The sequence below is a fragment of the Euwallacea similis genome, chromosome 18 (genome assembly GCF_039881205.1).
Source record: "Euwallacea similis isolate ESF13 chromosome 18, ESF131.1, whole genome shotgun sequence".
In the NCBI taxonomy this organism is placed as follows: Eukaryota; Metazoa; Arthropoda; class Insecta; order Coleoptera; family Curculionidae; genus Euwallacea; species Euwallacea similis.
Window position 1 is genome coordinate 206,845 of NC_089626.1, and position 12,353 is coordinate 219,197.

General features: G+C 34.3%; 1 protein-coding gene across 2 annotated transcripts in view; it reads left to right on the top strand.

Annotated features, from left to right (window-relative positions):
- LOC136414892 (zwei Ig domain protein zig-8-like) overlaps positions 1-12,353 on the top strand; it is a 196,774-nt gene that overhangs the window by 150,683 nt on the left and 33,738 nt on the right. For both annotated transcript variants that reach the window (XM_066399169.1, XM_066399170.1), the window contains exon 2: positions 11,891-12,114. In XM_066399169.1, coding sequence (XP_066255266.1) covers positions 11,891-12,114 — 224 coding nt within the window. The remainder of the gene's footprint in view (positions 1-11,890; positions 12,115-12,353) is intronic.

Sequence of the window (12,353 nt, forward strand, 5' to 3'; positions counted from 1 at the left end):
CCAACGACCGTTTACTGTAATAACCTCAAATTGCAAAAGTTGTGACAAGGAAAATTTTGCTTTCATTTGGGTCTCTGAGACAATAATTAATTCCTATTTCGCAATTGGAACACTTATTAAGGTTCATCTGATTTTACATAATCTAACCAAAGCATACCTCCTTTAACCACTGCGTAAAGGCGGATTGGACTATAAAATTGCCAATATTCTGGTAATCAATGTTGTTAATATGGGAAATAGTCTGGAAATCGCTGAACGGTCTTTGGCCAATTAGTCACTCAGTCGAAAACACGACAAATTGTACTTTTCAACACCAGCGGGCTATAGATAACATCGTAAAACATATTAATTTTCACACTTTATTAGCTATCAAAAATTAGTGCGATCCACTCAAATGTAATGCCATTACATCTGGCCTTCAGTAGTTTTCAATCTCCGTTAAAACCATCTGAATGTGTATTTGTTTAGCTCTAGGGTTTTCTTTTTGTTTAACCCTACCGGAATTTTCCAATAATAACAATAAATATAAATATCTGGAATATGTTGTAGAGGCTAAACAAAATTCCATATTATACACTACTGGATATTATACAACTCATTTTAATGTGCAACTGAGTTGGTTTTACATGGCTATTTCGTTGACTAAATTTGCTATCAATATTCCTCACAACTCGTTTCATGGGAAAAGCGCACAATACGAACACGATATTTTCACAAATTCCATCTCAAAACTGGATTTTTAATTGTAATTCAAATATTAACAGATGAACGATTTACTGCAGTTACATAATTGTTATTGCAACAGGAAGTTTCAAATGCCAATACTATGTTTAAAATACATATTTATTTCATATAATTTATTCTAGAATTTATTTTAAGCAAATTTGTATATTTGGCTTACAATTTCACAGCTATGTAATTTTAGAAGTGTTTTCTCACATATTATTTTTCCAACCTACGGAACAGTTACAGAACTCAATTTATCGAACATAAAATTCTCTTCAGTGGCACAGCTTGAAATTCAATATGATCTTTACAGCTATTAATGTTTTGTGTATGAAATGCTTTCTGCGCTTAGTCTGGATCATTTGTATACACTCGTAGAGTTTCAAATTTCAAGCTTTGCTTTATACTGTTAGGCCCGTTTTTAAGCCTGTCTTGGGTGAAATATCTTACAAAGATGTGAAAAGTGGAAGGAAGCAGAGACGACGCATTCACATCTTCTTAGAAATGTAAATGTATCTTTGTATAAGTACTTCCAGGAAAGCTCATTAGATCCTTGCACAAAATATGTTGATTTACAAACATCAGTAACAAGTTGACTTTATAAATATTACACCCGCTCTAATCATATATTTTTATCACATACGGATTTCCACTGGAGGATATTTGTCGCAATCCTTGCTTTAGCCTTGAAAGTTCAAGTCGACAGAGGAGTTTCTGACCTCCATGACGGATAACATTTTAAGACTGTCGTAAAAACCATACTCTTTTGTTCCACTTTCACTGGTACTTTCGAAATATTGTTTTAGAGCTTACAGGAAAGACATTAATATGTCAATAATAACACGCAAAAACACAAAAGATCGGATGGAGGCTGAATTCATGACAAGCAAGATGATACATTATATCTCTATTCTCCATTAAACCCATGAACAAAAAGCTGCATTTATGAAGTGTTGGTTGAAGATCCAATAAGTGCAATTCAAATTCGTCGTTTTTTAAGTTCCCTCTTCCATGCATGTTGGCCTTGCCTCAATCCTAGCTGGTTCTCTTACGTGCATTTACTTTTGATGACCTTAATTTATGTAATTAATGCATCATTTGGGAAAAAACGTAAACAAATCTGATTCGAGCTAAAAAAAAGTCGGACCATAAAATGCTTTAAAATATTTAAGAAATAAAAGCAGCCGTTCCAGATTGAAAAATTCAAAACAAAGCATCAATCAATGTTTTTTTATAGCTACCGCACTTCGGCATTAAACTATCGTATATTCCTCTCTTCTCACAATGTGCATTTACTTCACGAGATGATGGTTTCGAAATTTTTTTCAAACTAACCGTAGGCGAATGATTTGCCATAGATAAATGACTTCCTTGAACCCATTCTTACGTTCGGCTAGAGGCAATTTTCGAGGAAATTGGAACGAGATATATTTCCTAGAGAGTAGAAAAAGTCGTTATAAGAAAGAAATTCATAAATATTTCCTATTGGGTATATATAATATTTTTCATTTTTTTAAAGCCTTTTACTCACACCAACAGGTCCATATAATAATTATTGTGCCTTACTAACAACAACAATAATACGAAAGTTTTGGCAATCCATCAAACTATGCCCAGAAGGGTAATCAGCGTGTTTGCCTATAAAATACTGCAATAGTTTATAGGGTTTTGGACCCCTATCGGTTTACTTTGTATAGGTTCAAGGTAGTTGCGGTTATGTATTTATAGCTAGAAGCTCGAACTTCTACCCTCGACAATATTTAACTTTCAAATTTAGAGTTCGTTCGCTATAAATTTACCCAATAAATCCACATGTATAAATTCTAGCCCTCAAATATGTTTTTTGGACATATTGGTACTAATAATAATTAACTTGGTAGATATGCAAGTTAAGCAAGTAAGCAAAGTTAATTTACTTCAGTGGTAAGCGTGATATATGTAAAATATTAATTCCTGACACATTATTAATTGTACAGTTTGAATTAATAAAAGCAATTTTAGTTAGTGAACTGCTTTTTCGCCTCGAGCCACATACCTCTATTAATTTTTACGACTAAAGATAGATGATGGTCGTATAATACGCTTCGGGCAGCCATAAACTACGTAATTTACCATTCAAGAATCTCATTATTTATGCTCTTTTTTCTGACCCAAATATTTGCAGAAACTCAATAGTTGCTTATCACTGAGAGTGAGAGAATCTTTTCCAGTATACTCGTTCTTAGCTAAACATAATATGTATGTTAATTCAACAAATAACCTCAGTTAAAATATCCTACTAACGACCAACTAACGCTTGATTAATATGCTATAAACAGTTTAAATCTCTATCTTAGTGCACAACGAAGCAACTAAATTAATTAAAAACACTGAATTAACGTGCGTAACTGTACACTTCTGGAATAATCCAAAAACTTCTCGAGTGGTTTGTTTGCTCTGAAATAAATGCTGCTGTAAATCCGAGCAGCGGCGTCCTAGTGACCCTCTAAGGAACGACGCTGCACGACGATAAAACACATTGCTAGAAGGTGTTGTATCTTTACATTTATGAAGACATTTGTTTCGTCTTAGATTAACAATTTATATTAATATTTTTTGTATCTAGAAATTTGCAATTTTCATTCGAATATAATACCAGTCAATAATTCCCATCAATTGCCTCTCGGGAATGGAATGGAACTGTGCCTAACTAACTGGCTAGAAACCTCACATAACTGTAAAATGAATGATAATATTTGAAATACATCTCTTTGAACAAACGAATTTGGTTAGGTAATGGATGAATCAGATATGTCAAGTAAGTAAGGCAGTTATTGTGGAATAAAAACTAGTAAAGATAAGCAAAAATGGACAAAAATTTCTTAGTTTATACCCTCTCAATTCAGCTCATCTGTTCTAGAATAAGGTAGATTTTTATTGTCATCAAATCTTCTTTACAGGCATTGATTATTACAAATAGAGAGAATAAAATTGAGAGTAAAGTGTTAATCACATCAGTGCTCTTTCTCTAAGTATATTTTAATGATCAAATTTTAAGTTATGTTTTAGTTTGATTTCTCTTTCAGAACTCTCAGGGGTACCATGCGAAAATGGTTAGAAATAACAGGACAGACATGAATATGAACGAAGTAAAATTTACAAATTTTTATTCATTTATTCCATATGTTGATTCATACGTCCAAACCAAATTTTTGCTTAATTTCTCCAATTGTCTGTTTATTTTGTAGCTGTTTATGCTTAATTTAATTTTCTATCTGTCTGTAATAATCAGATTTAACTTCCGATATAGTCATTGTACTGACTTCTGTATAAACGCTAAAATTCCCAAATTTGTCGCAGAAAATAAATCTTTTATTCAATGTAAAAATGTTTACTGCATCTATTTGTTATTTTGCAAAGTTGAATGCGTTGGTTTTCTGCTAAGGTGTGTTTACTCAATCGAAATGCTTAGCTTTAAATAGATTTTCTTCGTGAATATTCTATCAGCTAGCATAGAATTACCCTGTAAAATTTCCAATTCTAAGTTCGGTCGATTTTAGTGCGCTATTGTGAATTTCTAATTAGGATTTCTTTACCGAGGAGAAACAACAAAGAAACATGAAGCCGCATCCACAACCGGGATCATTATTAGAAAAGTTCCAGGGTTAGTTTTAATTTTCTGCGCAAATAGAACCGTCTTATTAAGATATTACATTTTTTCTTTCACAGTTACGCCCTTTTAATTACAACGGCTGAATTAACGTGGTCAAAAATAGCACGAAATAGTCATCAGTATTCTTAATTTGTTTAGGGCTTCGCTCCGCAATTACATAATACCACTGTAATTTATACAAATTGCCTAACCACTGCCCGGATAAAATACACAACGAATATACATTATGCTGTGTGGAGCAAATAGTTGGATGCAATAAAGTATTAAAGGCGGAATTCGTTTCCTCATTTTGTAAGATTTTCTGTCCAAGCAACAGTTAATAGATAAAAATTCCGGAACACAGCGCTTTTTTGTTTGGTGCCGAGGATACATTCGCAGATTTTTGTATTAGGCCGACTACTGTGAGAAATTCAATATTTTCGTTACACGTTGAAGTAGCATCAGGGCTCTAGCAAATTTTAAACAGAGCATCAATGCCGTGCGGTGTATGAATGGTTTTTTTACAACCCCACTAACAAAATGTTCATTACAAGTAATGGTGAAAATATCATGTAGGAAATTGTGGCTTGCAGATCGTTTTTCGGATCATAAGAATCGAATAATGTAGGTCCAACACTTCAACTACGATGTCAAACACGGGATAAATCGTGAACAAAGACCTGCAATGGTTATTCCGGCATTATGGAGTTCAATGCCTAGAGATTTAGTTTGTTATCGGGGATAAAAGGCTTTTTTATGAGACGCCCTAAATTTTTTATGAAAGGAATCCGATGGCAAAAATTGATGACTTTGGAGATTTTGGGCTGAATTTATAAATAAAATTTATCACCCAGGGAATTTTGACCTCTTGTTAAATGTGACTGACATGCATTTATATGTATGAGTTGATTGCATCTTCAGATAAATCGTATTGTCATAAATTTCGCTCCGAGGGTATATTAAGAGTTTCCAATTAATCTCTGTTAGTAACACGTAGATACTGAAACCTACCCAGAAACTAATTACAAATAGATTAGCGAAAGAAAACAATAAAACTTCTGTTTTCGTCATGAGAGGAAAATAAAAGTCAGTTTGGTAGATTGATAGGGATGCCGGTTTAGCTTCATTATTTTCACACTGGAATTGCGCCTAGTATTAAACGTTCCTATTAGACTCACATATGGAGTGCGGTCAGATACAAATGATTGTCTTTGAAAAAAATGGGTAGCGTTCACTCTGATATATTGGTTTTTAAATAGATTAACAACATAATGAATTGTAATTACCAATCTGGTTTGTATCGAGATAGGGAGATTAGGAGGCCCAGGAAAACTTTGATTACATCACACTTTTCAATTTTTTACCTCAAATGAGAGATCATGTAAGGGATTTTAACCACAACGCTTTTATCGAGGTTAACAAAGGTCCAAACTATCCATGTCTAAAATGTATCCTATTTTTTATCTTGATATCTTCTTAGAAATACCAATTAAACAGAGTGACAAACCATCGTGAATTACCCAATTTATTCATTTGCTGCTAAATATAGATGAAAATATACATTCCCTCTAAAACCAATGTCTTTCGATTTCATCGGTTCACAATTTTCGTTAACATGACTTGCATTTTATTATCTCTGCCCATCAAGTTCTATAAAATCACAAAATCTTTTTGCTAAAAATTAATAAGGCTTTTTTATAGATGATCAACTTCAAAAACTAGCTGAAGCTTAAACTAACACAAATCTTTTTAACTGAGACTACATCGGATGACTTTATATTAAAATCACAAAACACATACAAGAAAATCTTAACCCAACTAACTATGTTTTGGCAGGTAAAAACATTCTTGGTTTTTTTATTCTGACTTATCAAAAGTAGTATGAACCTCCTTTTTCACTGATATGAATCGCTTCTGGTTTTAGGCTCCTTGAATAGACTTAAGACATGTTCCCACGTGATCCCTGGACATAAATGTAGCCTCTAAGGTATCAAGGTGAAAGTGACGGTAAAGGCCCAAGACATTAACATCAAATAAGTTTTTTTTTTGCCGCTTTAGTTAGTTTTATTCATTCGTTTATAATCATGAATGAAAATTTGTATTGCTCACAATTCATGATACAATGACGTACATTTTATTGCCTGCGTTATTTAGATAAGAACATTTGGTAGTATTATATCAAATTGTCAATTTCTGAAAAAAAACAAATAAAAGGTTTGATTCGGCTTCAAGTAGCGGCTTAAACTTATCTAAATCTTCTCCACTGCTCTTAAACTGAAATAAATGGACACCGGGAGTGTAACTACTGTTCTCCTTGACATTATGTGTAAAGATTTTCAGAACTAATGGGACAATTAAGAATAAAAATAAAGTAAGTCATTCTGAAGTGAGGCTTAGAGACGTTCTTGGACCTTCTAAGCTTTTCTAAAGATGTTATTGTTTAGCGTACAAAATCGCACCACATTTCTTGGCCTGATACACAGCCAACCCAATTTATCTTCATTGTTATGGGAAATAGGGCGACAAAACTCCATTGATGCCACAAATAGTATATAAGAGGCTTAAACAATCTCCTTCGGATACGTTACTTTTATATCGCCTAATTTATGTTTGTTTATCTACTTATCAAGCTCATAATGTGGGTCGGTGATTGCGGATATGTTATTGTTTAGCATATCTTTCAAATTTATACGAAAATTCTTCTGAATGGACTACGAAAGCGGCTTATGGCAGACGTAATCGTAGCACTTAAAATTACGCTTAGTTTTGCAAAGGAAAAAGAGAAACGTATGGCGCCGGGGTATCGAACGGTCTTAGTTTATATACCAGAGGAAGCGGTTATTTCATTATTCCCCAATGAATTCAGTCCATTATGTTTGTCTGGATATTAAGTGGGCTTTTACTTACAATATCGATAGGTGTTTGGGACGTCGAATTGCTCCAGAGGATAAATTTACTTATCTGATAAAATTGTTGGTTCTCTGTCTTTAGAATGTAAACGTCACTTATAGCTAGATAATTCGCGAAGTGTCTAGAAGCTTCTTGTCTTAAAGCGCATTCAACCAAAAAACGTTCCTCCACCACTATTGGCTTAGCGGAGATTTTCACTTGCCAAAACAATAATTCAAAGAGTTAAATAACCATTTCTGCGGAACAACTTTTGAAACTATATTTTTAATACATTATTTTCTATAGCAGTTCATTCGTCCGATTCATCAGTTATTCCACTCATACAAAATCAACCTTTTATGTTCAAAATTATTTATTTCCGGCCATAAATCATTCATTAGGTGGAGTAATTTGACTAAACTCATGGCAGTTTGAACGTATTTAAAATAAATAAATTTGTCGTGAAAAACACGAATCAATCTCAACAGTAAAGACTAGAAATAAATGCACGCTGACTTTACTATTAATCGTTTGTACTGTTTTTATGTTTCATATTTAACAAAGACAAATAAATGTTAGGAGATATGTCGTGTGTGTTCATTAAAATTCCTCATATCCAAATGTGTTTGCCAAATATAACCCGCTGCCATTATTACAACCCAGCTTAACAGTTTTCAAGCGAATTTTGCATTTTTTTGCATATTTTGTATTCTATTTTCTTTATCGTTAGAACTGCTGTTGTTTAACTGACTAGCCAAGTTTCTGAAATTTTGCTCAGCGAGGACAATAACGACGCTGACATTTTCCTTTAACAACACTGATTTACTCGAAACTAACCATTAATGAATAGCTATCGTAATAACAATTCAACAACACTAGATAATCTCAAGGTGAATTTTTGCACCATAGGGTCCATGACACTTTAGATCCTTTTTCATTTTTATTTAAAAAAGTAACAATAATATTTTTGGCATTCTGAGGACATTGTCTAATGAAATAAATGTGGGTTTTGTTCATCTTTTCATTTTTTTTTCTTCATTTTTTCAACACTTAACTGTTTTACGGAACCGTGGACCGAAAAGGGGTGCTGGGTGGGGCAGCTAAAACGGCATTTTGATGTATTTTTAGGGTAGTTCAGGTTAGTTCAGGTTAGTTTTGATGTATTTTTAAAAGTTTTTCAAACGGTGACATCACTCGTATTAAATATTTTTCTTGCGCAGGGGATACGCTAATAAGATAAGATAAGGAAACGTCAAGTAAGTGTAATGGAAGAATAGCTTTTAGAAAAGGTTTCACATAAAAATATTTAATACAAGTGATGTCACCCTTTGGAAAACTTCTAAAAATACATCGAAACTAACCTGAACTAACCTGAACTACCCTAAAAATACATCAAAACCCCGTTTTAGCTGCCCCACCCAGCACCCCTTTTCGCTCCACGGTCCCGTAAAACAGGTAAGTGTTGAAAAAATGAAAAGATGAACAAGACCCACATTTATTTCGTTAGACAATGTCTTCAGAATGCCAAAAATATATATTTTTTTTTTCATAAAAATGAAAAAGTACCTAAAGTGTTATGTCACCATTTGACCAATCCCTCGCATATGTAGTGAGATATGTTGCCACAGACCTCATTTCTGAAACTCTGTACAACTCCGTCAATTTACGTCAGTGAACCGAGTTGACTAAGGATGGATCATGGCACCATTTGATTCTAGATCTGCCGCAATTCGTAAATCTCCTATTTATGCGACGATATGGTTAATGCAGATAGACAAATATCTTTTGCTGCTTACTTTGGCAATCTTGACACGCGAAAGGTTTGAACTACATATAATCCACAGAAATAAATGTAAGCAAACCTACTGAACCTCTTGACTAAGCTTAGAGCATACATCATCCAAAAGAGAACTGACAAGGGTTTAAAATGCTGCAGTGTTTGATCCTTTTGCCACTTCAAATTTAAGAGGTGGGGTTAGGGAAACTTGTGTGGATATAATCCGGTTCTTATACTTGAAGAGCGTGGGCTCATTTGATAATCTGTTCCTTTTTTTCCCTGATTGTGGAATGTATTAGCTCTACTCTTGAAACGTATTGTTTACAAGCCATTGATTCTCAGCAAGCCGAAATGTTCGGTTGCAAAGGAACAATTTTCATGTAAATGCATTGCCTGACCACAACGGACATTTTTATGGCCGTATGAAACCATAAAGTTAGCGTAATTGTAAACGTTCGAGTGGCATTTAATGGGCAGTTACGCTCAATCCGGCTTCCATTCAGGACCGGATTTAGATATTTTTCTAATTCGACGAAGTCGACTTCTAATTTAAGAATCAATAAACAGCAAATTGCGTGCTTTTCTGTAAATAATTTAGAGGTGCCGTTGCAAATTTACTCGTTTAGGAGGATGGAAAAGAAAAAGTAGAGGCAAAATTTAGCAGACTACCTGCAGGTACCGGCAGCGCCCACTTTTAAAGAAACTTTGAAATATATTCAAGTTAAATGACATATGGCGTGCTATTTTACCGTTTGCGCTAACAACTAGCTGAGAATAAAGCGAGCCTCGCTCGAACTTTAATCAAGTTATTGAAATAAAACGAATACGTCTTTCATGGTCGTTTTGCCAGGAAAATTGATAATATTTTATCACTCAACACAAAACTATTATTAAACTTAAAGGGGATAAATGCGAGAATTTTTCTTCCATAAAAGTATGGTTCGGCGCACACCTGCTCGTTTTACATTTTGCCCAAACATAGCTGGGAAATATCCACATCAGCTCGCGGTTTGTCAGTCTATTTATTTTAAGCGTTTTTTTACCTTATATTTGCTCTACAAGTATTTCCTCAACATGAGAATTTACAATTCTTAAATCAATACAAAAATTAATTTTAATTACAACGAAGAAATCGAGTTTCTCAATTTCAGAGAATATATCATCTCAATACGACACATTCATGTTTAACTCAAGCTTTTTGCTTGAGAAGGCTTGAGAAGGCCGTCTCAACATTAGCATTAGACGTTAATTTACTCACAACTGATTCGGATCTCCGATGGCCAAGGAAAACTCACATTCCCGCTCTAGATAATTCCGTATTTGTCCAGAGACACCGAGCAAGAAACGCTAATTTCCCAGCGTCGTAATTACTGAATATTTCCCTTTGAGATTAGACACTACATGCGTACAGGGTGGCTAAGTCAAGATGCGCTCACACAGAACGAGGGGAAGTCGTATCTTTCAATTTGAAGTTCCGGACGTTTACACATTATTTAATTTGATGACGGTCGACTTGAACCTTTTTCATTATGAAGTAAGAACGTTTTTTCATCAGGCGCTTAATTTTATAATGAAAATAATTTAGTAACTCGGAAATCCATTCAATTATCCAAAGTTTTTCCATGAACCCCAAACACATTAAGTCTTTACTTCAGCATTTACACATTACATGAGTAAACCAAAAATGACATAGGCCTCCCCTGTTTCCATTAACTCATAAAAAGGGCGACTGTCCTTTATATTAACAGTAATTCTGCTTTGCGCCAGTATTCCGCATTTTCGTTCTTTTAATTCTGGTACAAAATAGGTTTTTCCCACGAACCCAATAAGTTTCTCCCTTAAGGCAACAGATTGGCCGTTTGGACAGCATGTGACCCGTTAAGCCCTTTCTGCACCCAGCGGACGCTTGAAGCCAAAAATACTCTGGAAATATGTTATAACATAATTTGCGGTAAATAGAAAACTGTCTCTATAAAAATGTGGTCTAACAAATACACTCTTCGCCATTCAGACTTCCTCATAAAAATGCACCTGGAACAATCTGAATAAATATGAAAAAGTTTTTTGACATATAGAGCACATTCGGTTGAGAATAATCTGAAAGAAAACAATATTTATTTTATTCAAGTTGGTGTAACTAGGGGAATTGGCATATTACTATGTATTCACATTTAGATGGAAAATTCCAGAGTAAACCCCTTAGAGGTTTTTCATCGGCTTTGCAGGATTTTTTTTTTTTGGCATCAATTTTATACTTTTAAAGCTAGGACTTTATCTAGTTCCCAGCATAGTCGGTGTATAAATGATTGGAACATGGACGTTGAGTCCAAATAAAGGCGAAATTATTGCGGAAACAAAAATGTTAATTAAGTCCCTGTTAATTTGGGAATTTATAGGGGCATGTAAGCCATATTTGACTGTTTAAGGAAAAGATAGCAGCTAAGCATTCCAAAATATAAATAATACTATAATAATAACCCCAAATAATGACTATGGGTGCCTTTGGTTTTGATTTGTCCCTGCCTTTGGTTCTAAACGGGTCTGGAGAGATAAACAAATTGCCCTTGCAAAAACGATACCTTAATATCAACCCATGCCAGTATGAAAATTAAAATGAAGTATTACTATATACCACCAAAGTTTCTGGGAGCACGTATAATACGTATTATTAAGTTAAAAATTCAGCTGCATTCCCATACAAATGTAGTAAAAATAAGGTCTTGAATTCCATTTTCAAATTCTTAATTTGCCACGTCTCTTATCCCCCTTTCTGGAAAATAAGCGAATATTCAGGTAACATCCAACGCCTTCCATTCATGATATTGTAGCTTATTCACCTTCATAACCAGGGTTATGTATTTTTGCAGGTTGTTTCGTACTTGGAGAGATGTCGAGTTCAACGAACAACATGAATGCTCTAGAGCAAGAATCAGAGACTCAACAGTCACCTCCAGTACAACTTGGGCCAAGTCATTTACCCCAAAATCGGTTTGAGCCCTACTTTGACGCGATGACACCGCGTAATGTTACAGCTCTTGTGGGGAAATCCGCATACCTGAGTTGCAGAGTGAGGAATTTGGGGAATAAAACGGTAAGTGGTTTTATCCTATGAAGTACTATGTAAAGTAGCAAAAGTTCTTTGACAAGATGCCGCAGACAGAATTCAGATTGGGTCATTTGAACTATAATTTCTTCTGCATTGCGAACATCTCTTCTTCCAATGATACATTACAATAATTGTGATTAATACCTTTTAGCTTAAAATAGGCACAGTTCAACACGCTAGCTATAATCTTGTTAATGTCGTTTTTAAAACACTGTTGCCTGAAA